The sequence below is a fragment of the Leucopleurus acutus genome (assembly GCF_964270905.1).
Source record: "Leucopleurus acutus genome assembly, chromosome: 20".
NCBI lineage: Eukaryota > Metazoa > Chordata > Mammalia > Artiodactyla > Delphinidae > Leucopleurus > Leucopleurus acutus.
In genome coordinates, this window is record NC_139162.1 from 27,045,816 (window position 1) to 27,067,573 (window position 21,758).

General features: G+C 59.9%; 1 protein-coding gene across 1 annotated transcript; it reads right to left on the reverse strand.

Moving 5' to 3' along the window:
* Nucleotides 1-976: 976 nt before the first annotated feature.
* MMP15 (matrix metallopeptidase 15) lies at nt 977-20,074 on the reverse strand (the record flags this gene model as incomplete). The annotated part of the gene is made up of 10 exons (XM_082862899.1): nt 977-1,559; nt 2,632-2,747; nt 2,880-3,030; nt 4,043-4,181; nt 4,543-4,796; nt 5,732-5,893; nt 6,230-6,537; nt 8,312-8,437; nt 9,106-9,254; nt 19,913-20,074. 10 exons carry the CDS (start codon nt 20,072-20,074, stop codon nt 1,093-1,095), a joined length of 2,034 nt encoding a protein of 677 aa, XP_082719025.1. The 3' UTR covers nt 977-1,092.
* Nucleotides 20,075-21,758: the final 1,684 nt, after the last annotated feature.

Below are 21,758 nucleotides of genomic sequence, written 5' to 3' on the forward strand. Positions count from 1 at the left end.
CTCTCCCTACCAGTGCCCCTGGGGGACAGGGAGCTGGCAGGGAGGAACACCCCCAGGCTGGTGGGCACGTGTCTGTGGACACCTACCGTGCCAGCCTGGGCGCCCATCCGCCCGTCTCTCCCCGGGAGAGCCAGGACACTGGCAGCTGAGCCTGAGGCTGCTGGGGTTCTGAGACCTCTGAGGATGGTGGTGTGGGTGACAGAGGGAGGGAGGAGGCTCACGGAAAGAGCCCAGTCGGGTCACGGCTCAGAGAGGAGAAAGTGGGCGGGGGTGGAGACCCAGCCTGGGGCCGAGGCTGGTGCTACCCTTGGGGAAGGGGCCTCGGCAGACCCCCTTTGGTCCTTGGTAAGGCAGGCCCAGGGCCCCTTCTCCAGAGAGGGAAGGGGGTGTGGGCTCAAGGGGTCCAGGGGAGCTGGGGGCTGTTGGCCCTGTGCTGGCCAGGGGCAGGGTAGGTTCTTAGGCACAGGGAACCAGGCTGCTGGAGTTGTCAGAGGTGGGTGGGAAGGAACCAGACCTCAACAGGACTCAATCAGCGGGCCACCTCCCCCTCTGCCCCCTCTGGCCTGGGGCTGCCACCGGGTGAAAGCTCTTTCTAAGACCACAGAGACTCAGAGGGCTGGAGACCAGTTAGGCCCCACCAAGCTCCAAAGCCAGCAGAGCCCTCGGTTCTGGCCCTGGGGCTCAGGCTGAAGCACAGCCCAGCAGTCCTTTGGCCACTCTTCCAGCCGGGCCTTCTGACCCTCTGCTCCTCTAGCTAAGCCAGAGCGGGTGGGAGCCTAATTCCCTGTCTGGTGCAGAACTACATTTAGAAAACTCTAACCCCCTGCCCTGAGGGACCGCCCTGGTCAGGAAAGTAGGAAGAAATGCTCAATTAGTGTGCAAAAAAAAAAAAAAAAAAAGATACCTGGGCATAAATAAACAAGGGGACAGGCCTGGCAGGGATGTTAGAGGGCCTGGAGGGGCCCCCACCCAGGGGCTGAGGGAACCACTAAAGGCTCTGGATGAAAGGCCCCAGGAGCTGTCTCAGAACCACAGGCGCAGCCAGCCCGGCCCCTTAGCACCGTGAGGAGCAGGACGGGCTGGTGCAGAGGGTCAGACCCACTCCTGCAGGGAGCGCTTGCAGTAGAGAAGCATGCGGGGCGCGCCCTTGCGCTGCATCTGCACCAGCGCGTAGGTGAGGCCCAGGATGCAGAGCAGCAGCAGCATCGGCGGCACCAGCACCATCACCATGTTCACCGTCCGAGTGACCTCCTCCATCTGCACCACCACGCGGCTGCCCCCGTCCTCGTCCGTCCCCTCCCCGAAGTCCCCCTCTTTGCTGCCGGGGCCCGCCTCGTGGCCCTCGTTGCCCTCCTCACTGTCACCGCCCGCCCCGGGCTCTGCACCCCCGTCAGGGTTGAAGGGCGGACGGGCCACGTCAGGCCATCGGGGCCCCGGCTCCACGTGCTCTTGGCAGCCCATGAAGTCCCGCAGGATGGACTTGGGGTAGCCGGGCTCCATTCGCAGGCGCTCGTTGTCAAACTTCCAGTATTTGGTGCCCTTGTAGAAGTAGGTGTAGGCTGCGAGGGCAAGCAGACCGGAGGGGTGTCAGGCCGGGGCCCACCCACCGGCCAGAGACCTCGAAGAAGACCAGGGCGAGCTGAAGGGGCCCCAGCTTTAAAACACCATCCTTCTCACTTGCTTACCAACTTATAGGAGCCAGACCATGCTCAGAGAAGAACAGGGTTTAGGTCAGGGGCACGACTAGAATCCCGTGCTTCCCGGCTGGGCTGACATTGACTAGGGCAGCGCACAGAAGGGTCCGGTAGCCTGCTGGGTTGTGGGCTACAGTCAGGGGACCCAGGCCTGGCTTCTTCCGGCACCAGAGAGGCCAGTGTCTTGCTCAAGGCCACACAGTCAGCCTGCATCAGACCTGGAGAGGGGACTGATGCCGCCTCGGACCAGATCTCTGGTCTTGGGCACTCCACCCACATCCCTTTTAACTCCAGGAAGGGCCAGGTTTGAACCACCAGGTGCGTCTGTACTCAGCTGAGCACAAGGAGGTCAGAGCAGCTGCGGAGTGAAACCATCACGCATGGAAGCTGTGTGACACGCACGGCAGCTGTGTGACCCACCCGAGCATTAGCAAAGCCAGCCGGGTCTCCCCTGAGGCCGAGAACCCAGAGGCTGAGAACCAGGGCTGATGGGTTTTCTTAAACTCACCAGAGACCCTGCCGGAGAGATAAAAGGCACAGCTCCCTGTTGCTCAGTTGTAACGACAGAGATCACGCTTCCCTGCCAAGCGGGCAAGGGGGCACCCCAGGAGGGCTCCCGCTCCCGTCGCTCTGAGCCAAGCTCCCCGCCCACCCCCGCCAGGCCCAAGGCTCTGTGGGGATCGGGGCAGCTCTGAGCACCAGCTCTGGACAAAGGCAGGTCTGGCTGGACTCCGTAACTTCCTCACTGCGGGACTTGGGGCCCTTTACGCAAGCTCTCTTTGGCCTCTGTAAATGGGGTAAATGGTAGTCTGGCACAGCTGTGTCCCCCATGCATTCCATCTCGATGCTGGTGACCTCAGGCAAGCCCTGTTCTCTGTGTATGGAGGAGGGGGGAGGGTGAGTGCTGGGTAGACTGGGAGGGGGCTGGCCCCGGTACCTGCATCGTTGCTCAGGAAGGCCCCTTTAGGGGAGGTGGGGATCCCCTGCCACACGCTGATGGGCTTGGGATAGCCGGGGTCTCCACGCTGCGTGTCCTCATTGAAACGCCAATACCTGTGACCAAAAGCACCGGGCTGCGGGCCAGCTGGAGACTGGAGCCCGGTCCGCACGGGCCATGGGTTCTTTCTGGGCAGGCCTGAGGGTGAGGGCCCAGTGCGGGCCTTTTCCCTTTCGAGGGGTGCTCACCTGTCCTCTTGGAAGAAGAAGGTGTGACCTGTGGGCTCCCACCAGATGGCTGTGTCAATGTGGTCGTAGGGGATACCCAGGCCGTAGCTAGTCAGTGGCTGTGGGTAGCCAGGCTCCAGGTTCGCTTCTCGGAAGAGCCAGTAGCGGCCACCTGTGGGAGGGGCGTGGGGGTGAGGACAGGCCTGGGGCCAGTGGGGGGTGTGCAGGAAGGGGGCACCGGGAGGGATATTCTGGGCTCCCAAATCTGTTCACATCCATTACCACACTCACCACACACACACACACACACACACACACACACACACACACACACTCGTACACAGGACAGGCACTGATACCTACACACCCATGACAACATACAGCACAACTCACCCTTGCATCACACACAGTGGACACTCATGGACACCTGCGACACACCCATTTACACACATACACATTGCCAGGTCACACCTGTACACACACCACACACAGTCGCACTGTATACGGGCCTCCATTCCCACTTGAACATCCACCCCCCACACAGTTCTTATACAGAGAGAGGAAAGAGGGGGAGCCCTGCTTGGCCTCTGGGTCTGGGGGCTGCATCCCTGGGGCACCCCAGTGCATGGCCCAGGGCTCCTTACTTTTAGTGTGGACCCAGCCCTGTCCTCGGGGAGTTCCTGCCTGGTTGAGGCTCGGGCCAGTGGGGCTAGGGACACAGCTGATCCATCAGGGGTGCTGCCCTTGAGGCCCTCCCCAGGAAGGCAGGCCCCAGAGGGAGGGCTGAGGGGAGGGAGCGCCATTGTCTCCACAGACAGACTCAGGAATCCTGCCCCAGAGTGGGCTCGGGGACCCATTCTTATGAGGAAGGGGCAAGGAAGGGGCACAGGATGCAAGGAAGGAGGGCGATGGGGCAGAGGCCCTGTGCTGCAGAAGATGGACGCTTGCCTCCAATCAGAGCAGCCTCTGCCGCCCAGTCCTTTGGTCTCTGTCTACATCCCCAGCCCCTGCCTTGCTGCCAGAAGGACTCGGCTCCCCCGAGTAAGCCCACAGTGGGCAACAAGACGAGATGTGCACGGTCCTTCCCTCTCCTCCTCCCTCAGTCCCGGCTGGGTCAGAGGTCAGGCCAGAGGTCAGGGCAGGAAGGCCGCCCAGTCCCCTCCCTCCTACCTGCCCCAGCTCACCTTTGAAAAAGACAAAACGCCCATCTTGGCGCTCGTAGGCAGCACTGATGTCACTGGGCAGACCACGCCAGAAGTGCCCGATGGGCATGGGGTAGTTGTCCAGGACCCGGTTGTGCCGGACCCGCCAGAACCAGCGGCCCTGGGGAGGGCATGGGTGTGAGCGAGCATGGCAGGCTTGCTGCCTTGGCCTGGGGGGAGGCCCTCCTCGACCCACCCCTTCCCCGGTCAGGGAGAGTCCAGGGGGAGGTGGCTTAGGAAGCCAGGGCGGCACCAGGGAGAGAGCCCGGGTGGGGTGTGGACTCCTAGGCTTATTGTACGATCCCGGGCAATCCTCTTGTCCCTCGGGCTGGTTTCTTCTTGGTCTAGGGTCTGATGGCTCCCCAGGGGCAGCTCAGTGAAGCGGGGGTGGAGGCGCGGCAAGGGTCTGGGGGAGAAGTGGGCGGGTGCTCTCTGCTCTGAGCCTGGGCCAAGGGGCTGGGGAGGCACAGGCAGGGCCAGACCTTGAACACGAACATCTCCCCACGCAGCACGGCCACTGTGTCAAAGTCCCCGTCGCAGATGTTGGGGCCATACTGGTCGGGCCGCTCCGTGGCTCGAGGCTGGGCTGGGGGGCCTGGCTTTGGGGGCTGCTCCGGCTTCCCGCCTGGGGGAGGTAGCTGAGGGGGTCTGGGGGGCCGGTGGTCTGGCCGGCCTGGCCGCCGGGGGGTCACAGTGGGAAGAGGCCGGGTGGGCTGTGGCTGGCCATCTGGGGTGCCTGCGGAGGGCAGCAGGGGGAAGTGAGGGGGTAGCCCTGGAACTCAGCCAGGATGCCAGGGTCTCCTACTTAGAGCCCTGGGAGCCTGGGGTCCCTAGCCTGGGGAGACCTGTGCTCCATGGGCAGCCCACCCAGGCAAAAGGCCCTATCTGGCCACAGCAGACCCCTCCCCTGCACGGCCATCAGCCCTGGGAGGACCTCCATCCTCCTCCACACAGCCCCTTCCTTGACCTCCCCACACTGGGCTTGGGTCACTGCGCCCCTGAGGCTGCCGCTGGCTCCACCCCCGCTCGGTGATGTTCCCCTCAGGATGCCAGCCTGCTCCAGTGGAGGCTCCAGGAAACAGTGGACACAAGCAGAGGGAAGAACTTGGTTCCCAGGTGGCCAGGAACACAGTGAGGGCTGAGGGTGGGCACTGAGTGTGGCCCTGACCCACCGAACTGGCCCCCAGGACACCTCCCCACTGGAGGCCTTCTCTGGTGGGGCCTGGTGGCAGTGGGACGGCAGGGATGCCACCTGCCTCAAAGGCACTGGGAAGTGATAAACCAGCAACACTCAGTGGAGAGCCTGGGACAGGCACGGGCTGGGAGTGACAGTGGTAGGAATGGGGTCCTGGGACCCCAGGGACACCCTCGGTTTAATAAGAATATCACTCAGGCTGAGGAGGAAAGGGGGGCAGTGAGGAGCCCTGGGGCCATCATGAAAGCTCTGGGTGAGGGCCTTGAGGGAGGGCCAGGTCCTGGAGTTGGCCAGCCCTGGGTTTGATTTCTAGCACCACCATTTACTCACTGAATGATGTGGACAACCACTAATCCTCTCTGGGCCTCAGTTTCCTCGTCTACAAAATGGGGGTAGCAGTAGTACCTACGCCTCATAGGGCTGGGAGTTGAGAGCAGCGTGCAGAGACCACGGCCACACCCATGCTGCCCGCTCACCGTACAGCTGCTGGATGCCCCGGAGGTCGTCCTCAGGCAGCTGGAAGTTGTCAATGTCCATCCACTGGTAGAATGGTGCCATGATGGCGCTGGGGTTGCTTGAGTGCTCCAGCCCCAGGGCATGGCCCAGCTCATGCACTGCTACCAGGAAGAGACTGTTCCCTGTAGTGGGGGCAGGCAGCACAGTCAGCTCTGACCTGGCCCAGGACCTGGACACCCCAGACAGGGCTGGGGTGGGCTGAGGGGGCCAGAGAGCCTGGCCATGCTTTACTCTTAGAAGAAGCTAAACTGCTCTGACTTCTGGGCCTCTAGCTTCCCCATCTGGAAAATGGGTACGATGATCCCTTCCCTTCCCTACCACCCCCCCTTGGAGATGATGGGCAGGAGACTGAGACCAAGCGTCACTGCTCCCGAGGACTGCACAGGGGATGCTCTCTCCTCTGAGCCCTGAGGCTCCAGCTCGCCTCCCCTGTTGTCACCCTGACCAGCTGTTCTCACCATGCAGGTCAGTGCTGGAGAAGGTCCAGGGCTCATCTGCATCGAAATGGGTGTCCCCGCCCAGACCAGGGCCAGGGAAATAGGCGTGGGCCAGAAAGCCACCTGTGCCGTCAAACGGTGAGCTGTCGCCGTGGAAGCCAGAGGCAAAGAGTACCATGATGTCGGCCTCCTTCTGCCGCCGCAGCCGGATGTCCTCATAGGGTACCTCCTGGAAGACCAGGGGCGTGGCCTGCTCCCACACGCGGAAGGCCCGACGCACCGCCTCCAGCGAGTGGTACCAGCCCAGCTTCTCCGTGTAGTTCTGGATGCTGCAGGTGGGCAGAGAGAGGTGTGAGTGAACACAGGGCCTGGGGCTGCTGTCCACTGCTAGCACTCACTGGGCTGGGGGCGGGGACACACGGTCTGAAGGAAAGGGGATAAGATCTGAGCTGGTTCACGGACAATGCTCATCAATATCAACTGTTAGTTTACTTTGACATGAATTTAAAAAAAAAAAAGAACTAACGTGAAGCCAAGGAATTCATTAGGAGATTACTGAATAAGGTTGCAATGTGCCAAATAAGCTTATTTTAAGAAAGAAAAACATTAAGTAATTAAAAGTATAGGTGACACAGAGCCAAGAGAAAGACCTAGAAAGTGGGATGCAAATGGCTGAGGTTTGGGAAACACAGGCCAAGAGGTTCTGAATGTTGGGCTCCAGGGTGAGGGTGACCTGAGTTCAAGGCTTGGCTCTAACATTTTCTGTGTGACCTTGGGCAAGTGACTTAGTCTCTCTGAATTTTAGTTTCATCACCTGTAAAGTGGGAAAAGGAGGACAGCGCTTTCATCATGGAGCGCCTGGGAGGATTAAATGACTGAACTCAGGTAGAACATGGGCATATATGAGCCTGCACATGACAAAAGCATGATGAAGCCTGTTCAAACTCAGGACTGCTGGCTTCCAGAACATACCTCTTTCCAACATGCCATGCTGTTTCTCTACTACAAGCGTTCTGCAATTTAGTAGGTTAAATCTATGTATAATTCTAAAAGAGCTCTTTCTCCCTTTATATTTTACCCTACTATGCATATTCTCCTAAAAACAATTCTATCATTCTTGCAGATAAATATTAAGCAAATGTACCAGCCCCTAATAATAAGTATCTGTCCTTCTAGATTTCCACAGCCTTGAAGAGTACAGACTAAAGGCAACTCTGCCTCACACTTGACCCAAACAAAACTGTGATGCCTATAAAGGGTACATATTCTGACTTTTTCTTTCTTACATAATTTTATTCTGAGAACATGTAAATGTTAAACATTAACAAGCATCTCACACACACACACACAGACACACACACACACACAGAACATGATGAAGCCTGTTATCTCCCACATAAAGCAGATTAAGAGTCCATGTGCTGGACAGATCTCCATCAAAGATCACGAATCAACTCATGGATCATGAATTCACTCTGGCAGCCTGGGTCTATGTGACCCTGTGGGCTGCTCTTCCTCAGGAGATGGAGCTGCGGGTGGGGTCATGGCTGGATTGGAACAGGAAGGGGAACCCTTGGGGCCTGCCACAGAGCTCAAGGCTCAGGGGGGTTTCTTGCCAAAGGACTCAGTGGAAAGGAGGAGGGTGCTTGAACCAGGGTCTGCGCAGGTGACTTGCTGCTTGCCTGCTTGCATCTGCCTGGATTCAGCCACCCCAGTCCTCCCTTACCCTTCAGACGCCTGAAGCCCCCAGTTTGCACTGGTGCAGGAGCCCATCTGGGCAGGTGAGGCCAGCCCTAGGTTGCTGGCGGGTCAGGGGATGGAGGGAAGGAGGACAGAGCAGAAGCAGTTCAAAGGTCCTGCCCTTCTCTGGAGGGAGACTGCCTGGGGTGGGTGGGTGAGTGGGGTGACCGATCTAATCAGCATAGGAGCGGGATTGGCAAGATTGGATGGCTAGGCCGGACACCCTGCAGTGGGCTGCTGGGAAAGGAAGCCTTCCAGAGGAGCCCACTGGGAAGCCTGAGGCCTCAGGTCAGGCAGAGAGGGGCCAGCTGCTTCTGGAGGGTACCCTGGGGGGACGCCACCCTGGGCAGCCAGGTTCCCTACCTGAAGGTCAGGTGGTGGTTGTTCCACTTCCTCCCGGTGAGGGCGTAGCGCTTCCGCCGCCGCAGATTGGCTTTCACGCGTACCCCGAACTGGTCTGGTACTCCACAGCGGGGCCGCTTCATCCACCTAGGTGCACAGAGCCTCCCCTCAACACGCCTGCCTGCTGGGCTCTGCCTCTTCCAGGCAGTCCACCGTCTCCCACCCTCCCCCCACTGGCCTCCAGCTGCCCCTTATATGGGTGTGGAGGGGGTGAGGGACTCTCTCAGCTTCGAGCTCCTTATCAGGAAAACGGTACAGTGACCTTGTACTAGAAGACTGGGTGCCCAGCAGTGGCTCTGCAAAGGTGAGCCCCTTTTCAGCACTATCACCCAGGAATGGGAGGAGAGTTACCCTGAGGCTTCTTATCCCTGATACCTTATGCTCTGTGCGTGCTCATCAAGGATGTGGCTTTGGGTCACATCACCTCTGCCAGATTCAGAGCAAGGCCTAGCTAGGCAACCACATGTGTGCATGTGTGCTGCACCTCCCCATTCCCATGCCTGTGGCAGACATCACTAATCAATCCTATGCTCCTTGCTGCTGAACTGGGCTTTGGCCTCAGGAGCTTTTTCAACACTAGGCAGCAGGCAGCCATTCCCAACCAATCAGAGCTAGCACGGAGGATCAAGCCATATGCCATCTCTTATCTAGGCCACTCTTTTCTGGAAACTCCACATGCCAAGCCTTCATCAGAGCAGGCCAGAAGGAGGGCAGGTGCCAGTGGGGTCTGGGAATGGCCCGACCGAGGGACTCACGCCTTGGTCTCTTCGTCCAGCACACCCGTGATGGGGATCCCGTAGAAGCGCTGCATCTCGGCGAGGGCCGAGGCCAGGATCTGGGCGGAGCGCATGGTGGACATGTGGCGGCTGGGCTGGGGCAGGTAGCCATAGAGCCGCAGCCAGTTCTGCAAAGGAGAGGCCATGACCTGGTCAGCAGGTTCTGGCTCCGCTACCTCCAAACATGCATGGCCTGCATCCCACCACCTCTCACCTCCACCACCATCACCTCCCGTCACCACCTCCCTCCAGGTGACCATGTGAGCTTCTGTACGCTCTCCGTGCTTCCACTTCCTACGGTCTGTTCTCACACAAGAGCTGGAACAAAAGGCCTTTACAAGTCAGGTCTGGTCAGTCTTCTGTCTAGAACCCTCCAAAGACTTCCCATCTCAGAGGAAAAGCCAATTCTCACAGGAACTACCTGTGAGGCCTCAGGGCCTTTGCACTTGCTCTTCCTGCTGCCTGGAGTGTTCTCCCCACAGAAATCTGCATGGCTCATGCCCTCATTTTCTTCAGATCTCTGCTTCATCACCTTATTGGAGGAGTGTTCTCTGACAAATGTAAAAAAGACACCCATCCGCTGTACCCTGTACTCCCTCTCCTGCTTCCCTGCACTTGTCACCATCTGACACGCTGTATGTTTCACTTAGGTGTTTATTATTTGCCTTCCCCCATTAGGACAGAAGCTGTGTCTCTGAGGACAGTCCACAGTTGCCGTCCTTATTACTGTGCCGGCCCCTCCAGGGTGGGGCCTTCTACCATTCCAGGCAGACCACTGGGGACCCTACAGGGTTCAGAAGCTCTTTAATTCTCACCAAGTAGGAAAACCCGCCCCTTGGTGCTGCTCCCCAACAGACCCTGAACCTTCCGGAGGGAAAGCAGGTGGGTTCAGGCCGCCCACCCAGGCCCAGGAGGGTGGGACAGGAGGCCTGAAGTCCAGTCTCTGCTCTGCCACAAACTCTCCTCTCCGGGCCTGAGTGTCCTCGTGTGCAAAACGGGAGCCATGGGGTTGTCAGGGGGTGGGGTGAGAGAGATGGACCTGGGAAAAGCAGCTGGGACACAGTGGAGGTGCCCGTCCCCTTCAAGACTTGCTGGGCAAGTCTTTTCATCCATCTACCCCCATCTGTCTGTGTGTCGGCCCACCCAGCCAGCCATCCTGCCAAGTGTTTCTGAGCACCCTGTCTGGTGCCAGGTGCCATGCCAGCTGGAGGCCGTGGAGGAGGCGGCTGAAGTGTCCTGACCTCCAGGGGTTTATGATCTCCTTGGGGAGACCCGGTGCACACGCAGAGTGAGGAATTCACGCTGGCAAGTCTGTGAGCAGACAGGACCACTGCAGTCAAAACCGGTGGACGGGATCCCCAGTGAGCCAAGCTGAGTGGTGGTAAGGAAGGGAACCCTGCCCTGCCCACCCGGTGCTCCCAAGGCCACGAGAACATGGTGACCACTGTGGGAGGCTGGTGAGCAGAGGCAGGGACTGCTGTGGGCCTGGGCTACATGGAAGCATGTCCATTGAACCCTTCCTTGTCTATCTTTGGTCTCTGGAAACCCCCAGAGTGAGGGGACCTAAAAGCCTGCTCTCTGAGATGCTCTGGAAGGTGAGGGCTGCACATCAAGGGCCCACGGGGCAGGATGGCAGCTGGACATGGTAGTTGCTCTGGGCTGACAGCGATGTGTCAGCTGGCCTGGGCCACGCTCACATCTGTCTGCCACCAGGGTCACATCCAGCTCCAAAGGTACTGGCTTCCCGCAGTGCCACTCGCCAGCCCAGCCCTGGCACCTGCCCAGGCCCCTGGTATGGATGGGTTGCCCACACAGCCCGGCTCAGCACCGCCCAGGCTGCTGCTGGAGGGAGCGGAGGCTGAGCCAACGAGGGCGGCGCGGGGAGACTGCCAGGGCCTGAGGATGCCCAGCCACAACTTCGAGGCCTCGCAGGACAACGCAGCAGACACCGAGTTGAGAAACGACCACGGCTCCGGGTACAGATCCTGGCCCAGCCACTTTGCTCGCTGTGCCTCAGTCCGTAAAAGGGGGTTGAATCAAGACCTGCCTCATCTCATGGATTTCTGTGAAGATGAAATGGGCAAGTCCACAGGAGCCCCTGGCACTGTGCTGGGCAGGGGAAAGTGCTCAGTCAACATGGTATTAATGACAGAGGCTGGTGGGGGCAGGGGCACTGCCCGGTTGTTCCTAGAGTGGCAGCCTGTTGTGTCGGTCGACAGGGTTGAAGGATCCAGGCTCCGACAAGGCAGCCTTGGGTGAGGGCAGGGCAGTTGGGGGAGGCAGGAGCACCCTGTGGCATCCCCCATGGACCCCCCTCACCCCTCCTGCCCAGGGCCCCCTTCCTTCAGTTCCACCAGACACTGGCAGTGTTACGGGCGCCCTCCCCATTCTTCCCAAGCATGGAAACCTTTCCTGAGGCTCCTGTGTGTCTGTGAAGGGGGATGTCCACCACCTTTAATGGACACGGTTTGCCTGAAGAAGCCTGGAAAGATCTAGAAGGCAAGGCTGTGATGCTCGGCCAGCTCTAACAGTGAAAGGAATCCAGCTGGAGGTGGGGGGAGAACTGGGGCTGCTGCTGACAGATGAGGGCACCTCTATATCACCTATTTGCATAAGGTAAAAATATCCTGGGGAGCGCAATCACAGGCCACCAAGGGACTGATTAGCAGTGTGGCGAGTGACAGGAGGAGGGCAGGGCAGGGGAGGCTCAGGCTGGGGCCCTGGGGAGGGGAGGGAGCTGGGCCTGTCTGCAGTGAAGAGCTCCAGAGCCCGGTGGGGGATGGGGCAGAGGGGCCCCTTCAATACTGGGCACAGCTCAGGGGGCTGACGGGAAAGGCCCGAGGGTGCCTGTGGACCCTCATTCACACAGACAAACACCCTCTGAGTCCCAGGGAAGCCAGAAGCTTCCATCTCGGTATCAGCCAAGGCTTCCTGATGACAAATGTCTCTCGGCCACTGCTGGGTAAAAAGCTGAGGCTGAGGACTGGTGACATGAGTGGGCTAAGCTGAAATACAGCCTTGGCCCAGAGCAGCTGAGGCCCCGGAAGACAAGGAGCTGACTGAGCCCGCCTGACGGGCAACGCGCCAGTCAGTCTACACTGCCCGCGGGGCTGGGGCTTTTCTTTCCCCCAGTGTCCAGGAGAAGTTTCTCATCACCTTACTGCTCTGCTAAGTTCGACAAGCCCTGGGGGTGGAGGGGAAAGACCATGGGGGCACAGGTGCATGGCAGGTGCTGCCCTAACTCCAGCCTCCTGAGGGGCTCTGCAGCCCTGGGACAAAAGCAGGAAGCAATTCCCAAGGTCATGACTGACCCCTGGTCTCAAAGTCGGGGAGGGGCTGTGCTCAAGCCCCTGCTGCTCCTACCGGTAGACTGTCCCTTCCATAAGGTGTCTCCTCCTTCCATAAGGTGTCTCCTTTTCTGTCCAGTCACCTCGAGTCTCACAGGTGGGGTGAGCCAAGCAGTGAAGCTCTGTTGCTCAGCTGGGGAAACTGAGGCTCAGGGAGGTCAGTAAGCAGCAGAGTGGTGGGCCCTCCTCCATGAGGACCACTGTCCAGTGGGAGGCAGGTAAGGGTTCTGCAGAGAGAGCTCTGGGCCACGAGTCCCCCTCCTGCCTGCAGCCCAGGGAGGGAGGCCGCTGCAGGAGACCCCACCCACCCTGGTTCTTTCAGCCATTTCTTTCTCAAGCTCCAGACCCCATCCCATAAGTGTGTGTAGAGGCTTCAGGTGAGTGGTTGGCCCCAGGCAAAGAGATGTAGAGCCATCAAGAGTCTGAGGGGGAATTCCTGGCCCCCTGGCCCCTAGGAGAGGACAGAAATGCAGCAGCCAGGGGCTGAGAATCTGCTGGAGGCCAGACTGTCCACTCTCGTCACCCCATTCAATGCTCACAAGTACCCCATCCCCATTACACAGACAGCAAGTTTCAGAGAGGGTGAGGGGCCCACCCAGGGTCACGCAGCTGGTCTATGGCTAGAACCGGAGCCCATAAGCAGTGCTATTGGACCAGGCTGTTTGTGAAGCAGCAGCAGCTCCTCTGGGCCTGAGGCAGGGGACACTGGGCTCTGGCCCTTCTCGGGAACAGCGCCCAGCACGGCACTGGGGGAGGGCGCCCAGCCCTCCCCACACTCCACATCTCCGGCTGGGTCTGGGCGCTGGGCCACGTCAGCAGGGCTGCCCCCCAGGACTGCCGAGACAACCCCGAGGCAGGCCCTCCCCACGGGGTGGGCGTGTCTGGGAAGGAGCTGCCCGATCAATACTGTGCATTAAGCAGCGGTGGGGGCAGGGTGAGCGTGCTGCTGCAGACGCATCCAGCTCCTTGGGGCTCAGACAAACCAAGCCGCCTCCCACCCGGCCTTATCAGACCCTGTGCGATAAGAAAAATCTCTCCTGGCTCTGCTTTGCTTCACTCACCCATGGCTCTCTCTGCAGGCCAAGCAGACCCTAGCAGGGCTGCCCAGACAGGCACAAAAGGCGTCTTGTCAGGCGCGCCAGCGATGGACGCAGACCTTTCATGGTGTCCTGAGGTCCTCACTGTGCCCGCAGACGGCATAACTAGTCCGAGGCCAGGGAAGAAGGGGGCGCCAAGCCAGCCCAGCCTGTCCTTAGTGGATCATTTCCTCCCTTTAGAGGCAGCATAGTCCATATTTAAGCAGTTCTGGAAGAACACACTTGCTCATTTGGGGCTCAAATCTAACCCACCCCAAGACGGGAAAGTTGCAGGTGGGGAAGGGGCTCTGGGTGGTGGGGAGAGCAGGCCGGGTGGGGGACGTCCAGCCAGGGAAGCAGGAAGGAAGTGGATGCCACTTCTTTACCCTGTGGCCTCCCAGCCTGCCCCGCACTCCTTAACCTGGAGGGAAAATCAGCTGGGTCCTTCGGCCAGTGGGCGGGCAGGGCTGGGGAAAAGGGTCCTGTTTGCTAGTGGTTTCGGGCTGGCCGAGGGCCAGGCCTGGGGCCTCACCTGGAAACCCCCTGTAGGTGTCGTCTCTTACATGGGGCTGCTTTCCAGGCAGAGCCTGGGTGGCTGGACAGGCAGGGGTAGGGCTCCAGGCTCACTTGCTTGGGGGCGGGCCCTGGCTCTACCTCCACACCCTCCTTCCCACCTGGCTCAGGCCCCGCAGGCTCCTGCCTGGCGGCACTTCCAAAGGATGACACCCTGGGCTCTGACCTGTAGCCTTTAACCCAGCTTGGGGGCTGGGAGCTCAGGCTCCTCTGCCACCACCCAGGCTGGGGAATCGGGTAATGTCTCTCACCTCAAGGCCTCAGCTTCCTCTTCTGTACAATGGGGTCATGACTGCACCTAAACTTACAGTTAATACAGGATTAAATGTGAAAATGCTTATAAAACACCCCTAGGCCCTGCCCAGGATAGCAGCAAGTATGTTGAAGGTGCTCAAAAATAACACTTGATCCTCCATGGGCCCCACGTGAGGGGCATCGTACATAGCATTCGGCATTTTACACATAAACGCACCGAATTTCCCCAGTAACCCTATCCAGTAGATACTATTGCTAGTCTCATTTTGTAGACAAATGAGAAACTGAGGCTCAGATGGGGTCAGTGACTTGCCCACAACAGCAAATGCCATGTGCTTCTCATGGTCACTGTATTTTGTCACCATTTTGTAAGCGCTTCCTATGTACCAGGCGCCAGGCCCATGTGTGGTGGACACGAAGCTGGGCTCCCACCCCTCTGGGGGGTGGGGGAAGCTGCTTCTGGGAGGACCAGGTGGTGTCCAGGGCTAAGGGCAAATCCTAGAGAGCAGTTCCAGACCCTGACCTCCAGGCTCCGTGGCTGTGGGGCATCTTTTGAGGGCTGGCTGATGGCTGGGATTCAAGTCCCCATCTGTCTGTCCAGATACTGGAGGTTGAGTTGGGTCTTTTTGCTCATTTCCTGCTATTCCCACAAGGGAAATGGGATCTGGTTAAGAGGCATCCCTCTTTGTCTCTCTGATCCAGGACCACCTCATACATCTCTGCTGTACCTGCCCGGGGCTGCAAAATCTGTACTACCTCCCCTAAAGGGCTCAGGCATCCCCAGAACCACTGTTCTTCTGGGGAACGGCCTCATATGAGCTCTAACTCAGCGGGGGCTTGTCCAGTCAGAAGGCACCTACTGTGTGCCTCAGGCCTGGAGTCTTCAGCTACCTGCAGGGTCCCAGGTCCTCACATTCATCTGTGGACTCCTCCCTGGGCCCTCTTTGAGCTGGAGAAGGATCTAAGCAGAGAGCCCCCAAGCCCTCTCTGCTTCTGCTAACTCACAGAACACATCTCCACGCCCAGGGCAGAGCTGACCATGGGGCTTGACCCCTGCCCGAGTGGTCAGCTGTGTGAACTACATGAATGTTGGGACGATACTGAAGATGCCAACTGCCTTAATCCACCCTGGCTGCTATAACGAAAATACCATGAGCTGGGTGGCTCATAACAGTATTTATTTCTCACAGTTCTGGAGGCAAGAAGTTCAAGATCAGAGCGACAACATGGTCTGGTTTGGTGAGGGCTCTCTTCCTGGCTGCTAACTTTTTGCTGTGCCCCCACATGGTAGAAGGGGCAAGGGAGCTTTCCCCCCTTATCTTTTTTTTTAAATTTATTTATTTAATTTACTTTTGGTTGCGTTGGGTTCCACATTGCTGCACACGGGCTCTCCCTAGTTGCCATGAGCGGAGGCCCCTCTTTGTTGCAGTGTGCAGGCGTCTCACCGCGGCAGCCCCCATGCACTGCGGAGCACGGGCTCCAGTAGTTGTGGCACATGGACTCAGTAGTTGTGGCTCGCGGGCTCTAGATCGCAGGCTCAGTAGTTGTGGCACACAGACCTAGTTGCTCCGCGGCACGTGGGATCCTCCCGGACCAGGGCTCGAACCTGTGTCCCCTGCATTGGCAGGCGGATTCTCAACCACCGCACCACCAAGGAAGTCCCCTCAGGCAGTTCTTATAAGAGCACTAATCCCACTTACGAGGGCTCTGCCCTCATGACCTAATCACCTCCCAAAGGCCTACAGCACCAACCTGTGTCCCCTGCATTGGCAGGCGGATTCTCAACCACCGCACCACCAAGGAAGTCCCCTCAGGCAGTTCTTATAAGAGCACTAATCCCACTTACGAGGGCTCTGCCCTCATGACCTAATCACCTCCCAAAGGCCTACAGCACCAACTTTAATTGGAGGTGGGAAGCAGTGGCCACCACTACAACCACCGCAAGCTGGCCTCAGGCAGAAGTCAAACTTCCAGCTGGGCAGAGGCGTCGATGGCAAGGGGCATCTGGACCAAGCAACAAAGGGGGCATGGAGGAGTGACCAGAACCAAGTGCTTGGCAGGGAGAGGATTTTCCTTGCCGGGCAGCATTGCTATTCTGAATTGGCATCAGAGAACATGGGTAGTATTTGGAGGGATTTGCAGGAAGTCTTCTAAGGGGGGTCTGGGTGTGTTTCTAGGTTGCTTCCTCTCCACCCTCCTTGAGGTGGGGCAAAGGAAGGCGTCTTGAGTCCAGGGGTCAGAATGGGCAGGCCAGGTGATGCACACACATGGAGCACACACTGGGCTGTTCTCTGCAAGGAGGAAGCTAACTGACTGGACCCCAGGGCAGACCTAACACAGGGCCCCGGCAAAGGGCTGGGCATGAAGGGCACAGCCCAGTCGGATCCCAAGTTCCTGGCAGCACCAGTCAGCCCAGTTCTCTCTGGGTTTTGAAATAAAGTATGGAGAGCAGTAGCTTGTTAGTGATAAGAGGAGAACAGATTAAAAAGCAGAAAGGGAGAAAGAAGGCGAGAAGATTCAGCTTCTGTAGGTTCCCAAAGACAAGCCCTCACATTAACCCCTTCTCTTCGCAGGTGGGCACGGGGGCCCCTGCTGCTTCTGCTCCAGTTAGGAAAGGGCACTAACAGGAGCACACGGTGGGGCCCCAGCGGCCAGCATGGAGGCGTGGGCAGAGACTGGAGCACAGGAAGCCTGGGGCTGCGGCGCCACAGTCAGACCTGAAGGTCAAAAGCAGAATTCCAGCTGACTCCTACCCCTTTTTTTGCTCTCCTGCTGAGCTGCCAGGTAGGGGCAAGGAGGTAGGTGTGTCCATGTTTTAGTGGCAGTGGCACCACACCTTTGAACTCTAGCGGCCTGAGTCACCTGCATGCGGAGGCGTGGGTGGGCTGAGGGCCTAGAGGTGTGTCTGGGGGGTAGGGGGAGGTGGGGAGAGCCAAAGCTTCTCTGGTGAAAAATCAAAGGCACTTAAGTGGAGTATGCGCTACAGCCAGAAAGAGCAAGACAGAAATCTGAAGGAGAGCCTGGACTCTCAGGTCAGCGAGGCCAGGAGCTGCAGCTGGCACCTCAGTCAGGTGGGGCCTGGGTCTATGTGGGCCAGAATGGCTGGAGACTGGGACCTGACAGCCAAGGGAGGGAGTGGGACAGGGCAGAGTAGCTCAGTGGTGGCTTCCCCAAGGAAGACAGCCTTCTCCAGGCTGAGGCCTGGCAGGCTGCCGGTGTCTACTGGCTCCTAGCACACGTCTGATGAGATGCCTCTGGTTTCTGCCCTGGGAGGGAGAGAGAGGGAGAGGGGCTGGCCTTGCCTCAGTTTCTAAGCTGCTCAGAGACAGTCCCAGCCATTGACCTGGCTGGAGGTCTGGAGCTGTGGTCAAGAACCAAAACCCTTCTCCAAGGGACAGAGCCTCTAGAAACAGGGTGCAGCCAGGCCCAGGAATCTCTGATGCTGGTTCTTGGTTAGCATGGACCTGGGGACAGTTTTCACAGCCTCCGGGCAAATGCGCTGGCTGCTGAAGCCATTTGACTCTTTAGGCCCAGATCCGGCCAGACTTGATGGGACTCCATGGAACAGCCTGTACTCCAAAGCCAACTCTAGGCTCTGGGATAGCCCACCGGTCTCTAATCCTGCGTCTGCCTTGGCTTCCAGCACTCAAGGGTGCCCTGTACTTTCCAGAGTTTCTTCCCACAATAGCCCAACCCAAGCTTCTCCCGAGGGGAGGGGCTGCAGGTCAGTCACAGAATCCCTAGTCAGTGCCACACAGGCATAGGGCCATGGCCATGGTCTGTGGCCCAGTGCAGGCCCTGGGCTTTGGGTACTCCCGCAGCTGGGAGAGGAGGAGGTGATGGAGGAGCAGAAGCAAAGGAAAGAGAGAACAAAGGCCCTCAGACCACAGGTCCCAGTGCCCCAGCTCCTGGCCATCTAAAATGCCAAATCACAATACCTGGCTACCAAATTCCAGTTTGGTCTGCAATTGCTTTCTGTGTGGAGATGCCGTTTCTAAGTATAGATTATAAACTCCTCGGGGGTGGGTCTATGACTTGCAATTCTTTGGTATTCAACTCCAGAGAGTGGCAGGTGGGCCCAAACAGCACTCTCTGCCTAGTACCTGGATGCAGGCTGAGGGGCAATCCCCACCAGCAGGGGTCCCCAGTAAGCCCCTGCCTGCATGCCTGTGTGAATCGGGGGTGGGGTGGTGGAGCTGGGCTGGGGATGGCCTGGGGTCCCACTCTGCCTCCTGCCAGGGCCTGGCTCCCTGTAGCTTTCCCTGGCCGGGCCGAAGAGGGAGGGCAGAGCAGGTGGGGAACTGGCTGGGAGGTGTAACTTGAGCTGGGAGGAATTCCCTGCCCTTCCTCAGTGCTTTTATTAAAGTAGGGCGGGGAAGGGCAGGCTTCCATCGGAAAAATCTCCCAGGCAGCCGGGGAGGTGGGGAAGCCGCTGAGAGCTGGGAGGGAGCACCGGCCTGGCTGCAAATAGAAACGTCACTCAGGGCAGCAGCCCGGACGGCAGGAGGCTCCAGGCCGGCGCAAGGGCACCGAGGCCCGAGCCTACCGGGGACGCGCTGAGGGGGGTGTCTCCCCACCATGCCAAACCTCTCCCCTTCTCCTGGGCGGGGAGCAGGGTCTTAGAAGTCGGGAAAAAACGGCTACGCTTTTGCTCTGGGTCAACGGAGCTAGTGCCCTCACTGTCCCTAATCCGGAGGACGGCGCTCGGCGACCCCATGGAGCCGGGGGCGCTGGCTGGACGCAGCTCTGCGCCAGGAGGCGGCGCCTAATCACCCACGGGACCGCTCCAGAGATGGGCCCCGGTAGGGACGTCTGCCGGGCTCCTGGTGAAAAATGTTCGGGGTCCACCCTCTTCGGCCCGGGCCTTGGCGTAGGGGCGCTGGTGGAGGAAGCGCCGGGTGAGACCGGGTCTCCCTCTTAGATGCCATCTGGCCGTGGCGCGGCTTGCGCGCAAGAGTCTGAGAAAGTCGCCAAAGCGCCCCCTCAACCCGAATGGGCTACCTCAGAGGTTCGTACCCCCTCCCCCTATCCCAGCCCGCCGCGCGAGGCTCAGTGTCACCCAAACTAGAGTCTATCTAGGCGGGAGCGCTGCCTGCTGTGCCCAAGACCCCCCTCACACACAGAGCAGCCCCCTTCCCATTCGCAAAGAACGTCACCGTGCATCCGCAGAGCTCTCGAGGAATCAGGAGTCCGGTAGGGAGGGAAGGAGAGGAGCAAGGGCTGGGGGCGGCAGAAGCGGCTCCCGGGACGTGGGCTGGGAAGGATCAGTGCCCAGGGCGGGGCTGTAGGGGTAGAGAGCGGGCGCAAGCCCTACGCCCTCCAGGGTTTGGGAAGAGGTGCACCACCAAGGGCTAGCTGGGGAGGGGCAGCTTGCCGGGTCCCCTTTCTTCCCCGCCCCCAACTCCGGGACTGGGGTTCATCTCCGCGCCCTTCCTCTCCACGCTTCAGGCTGCGGGCGTGGCTTCCTTCCCACCCCAAGTCCCCCAGCCCCAAGTCCTCCAAGCCGTGGCAAAAGGACTGGGCGAGGGTCCTTACCTCGGCATTGACTTCTGCGTCCTCCGCCGCTGCGCCGCGGCCCAGGCAGCCCAGAAGCACCAGCAGCAGCGGCAGCAGTCGCGGCCGCGCAGCCGCCTCCCGGCCGCTAAGGAGACTGCCCGCCCAGCCCGGCCGTCCGGGCGCGCTCCGGTCGCTGCCCATGCTTCCGGCGACCGGCCTGGCCCGGGGCGCTGCTGCACGCGCGGCTCGCCCGCTCGCCGGGTCCACGCACGCGGCTCGGAAACTTGCGACGCTCCCTGGCTCCCCGCCCGGCGGGCGCGAGGCAGACCTCCAGGTCCCGGCCACCGCGGAGCCGCTTAGGTCTCCTCGGCAAATTCCCACGCCCGAGGAAAAGCGGGCCGGGCAGGGCCGGGCGCGCGGAGCCTGCCCACGGGGGAGAGGGCGGGCCGGAGCCGCCCGCCGCGGGGTCCTGCAGCCGCGGCGCCCGCGGCCCGGCTCTCGAGAGCAAGCGCAACTCCTGAGCCTTTGTCTGGCTCAGCGCTCCGGCCGCCCGGTCCCGCGGCGCCCCCTGCGCGCCCAGCTCCTTCTGTCCATGTCCGGGGCCAGGCGCTGCCCAGAGCGCGCGCCTCCCGCCCGTGGATCCTGCTCGCCCCGCGCCCGACCGGGCCCGGGTCCCCGCGCAGCCCAGGGATGAGGCGCAGGGAGCCGGTCGGAGCGAGTGAGCGAGCCAGAGAGCCGGCGCCAGACGTTCCCGGCGAATTCCGCACAACCCCGAGCGCTCCCGGCCCTCCTCCCCGCGATGCACTACCGCCGCTCTTAAAGGGCCAGTGCTCTCGTGGCGGGCGGACCCAGGCGGGGTCCGGGGGCGGTACCTCAGCCAGAGGCTTCTTGGTAGCAGGTGCCGGCGGTGGAGCCGGACAGGCGACCCTTTTACTCTTCCCAGACGGCGGGAATCCTCCCCAGTCCGCCCCCGTCACTCCCCTCCTTGCTTTTGGGGAGCTGGGTTGACCCCCAAGAGGCCCGCCCCACAGAGGGAGGGGCAAAAAGGAATGAAGACGCCTCTTTCTCCCGCCTAGTGGGTGGGTGGGGACACTGAGGCAGCGGTGAGCAGGGAGAGCCGAGAAGGAGAGACCCAAGTGTCTGGTCTTAGGCTAAAAAAAAGAAGAAAAAAGATAAAAATCTAGAGATTTGTTGGCCTGAGGTCTCTTTTCAAAAGCCTCAGGGTGTCTTTGGCCCTTTAGGACTTTTCTCAGTTGCCAAGTGAAGCGTTGGGTACCTTGGATGGGCAGTGCCAAGCGACAGAGACGCGGTTGCAGTCCTGGGTTGCCACATACTTGCTGTATGGAGGTGGGCAAGTTACTTAACTTTTCTGAGCCTCCAAGTCCTTATCTGGAACGCAGGGCAAAGGGCTGGGGTGGGGGGTTAGATATACTTCTGGCTGCTGGCCTAGCACACATTAGGTCTCCGAGCAAAGAACACTATTTTGTGCAAATGAAATGTGACAATGCAGCCCCACAGGGTGCTGGGCGGGTGGGCAAAACTCCCCGCAGAGCGGAGCTTAAAGTGCTAGTTTAATTCTATTCCAAGAGCGGCTTGAGATCCGGTCGGTTTGGATGCTGAAGGCTTGAGGTAGGAGGCCTGTGTCTGAGGTCCACAGAGGCTGCGCATCCAGACCAAGGGAAGTCCGGGAGGGGCAGAGTCCTGAGGTGAAGGCCCCCGCGGGAGGGCAGGAGGGCGGAGACCGTCCCTCTCCGACGCCACCTCCCAGCCCCGGAAATGGGAGCTTTCCTTACCTGAGGGCGGGTTTCCTTAATGTAAGCCCTCAGGTCGCCCGGCAGGCCTCACGTCCTGGAAATCCACAGAGATCTGGCAGAGCTTCAGAAAT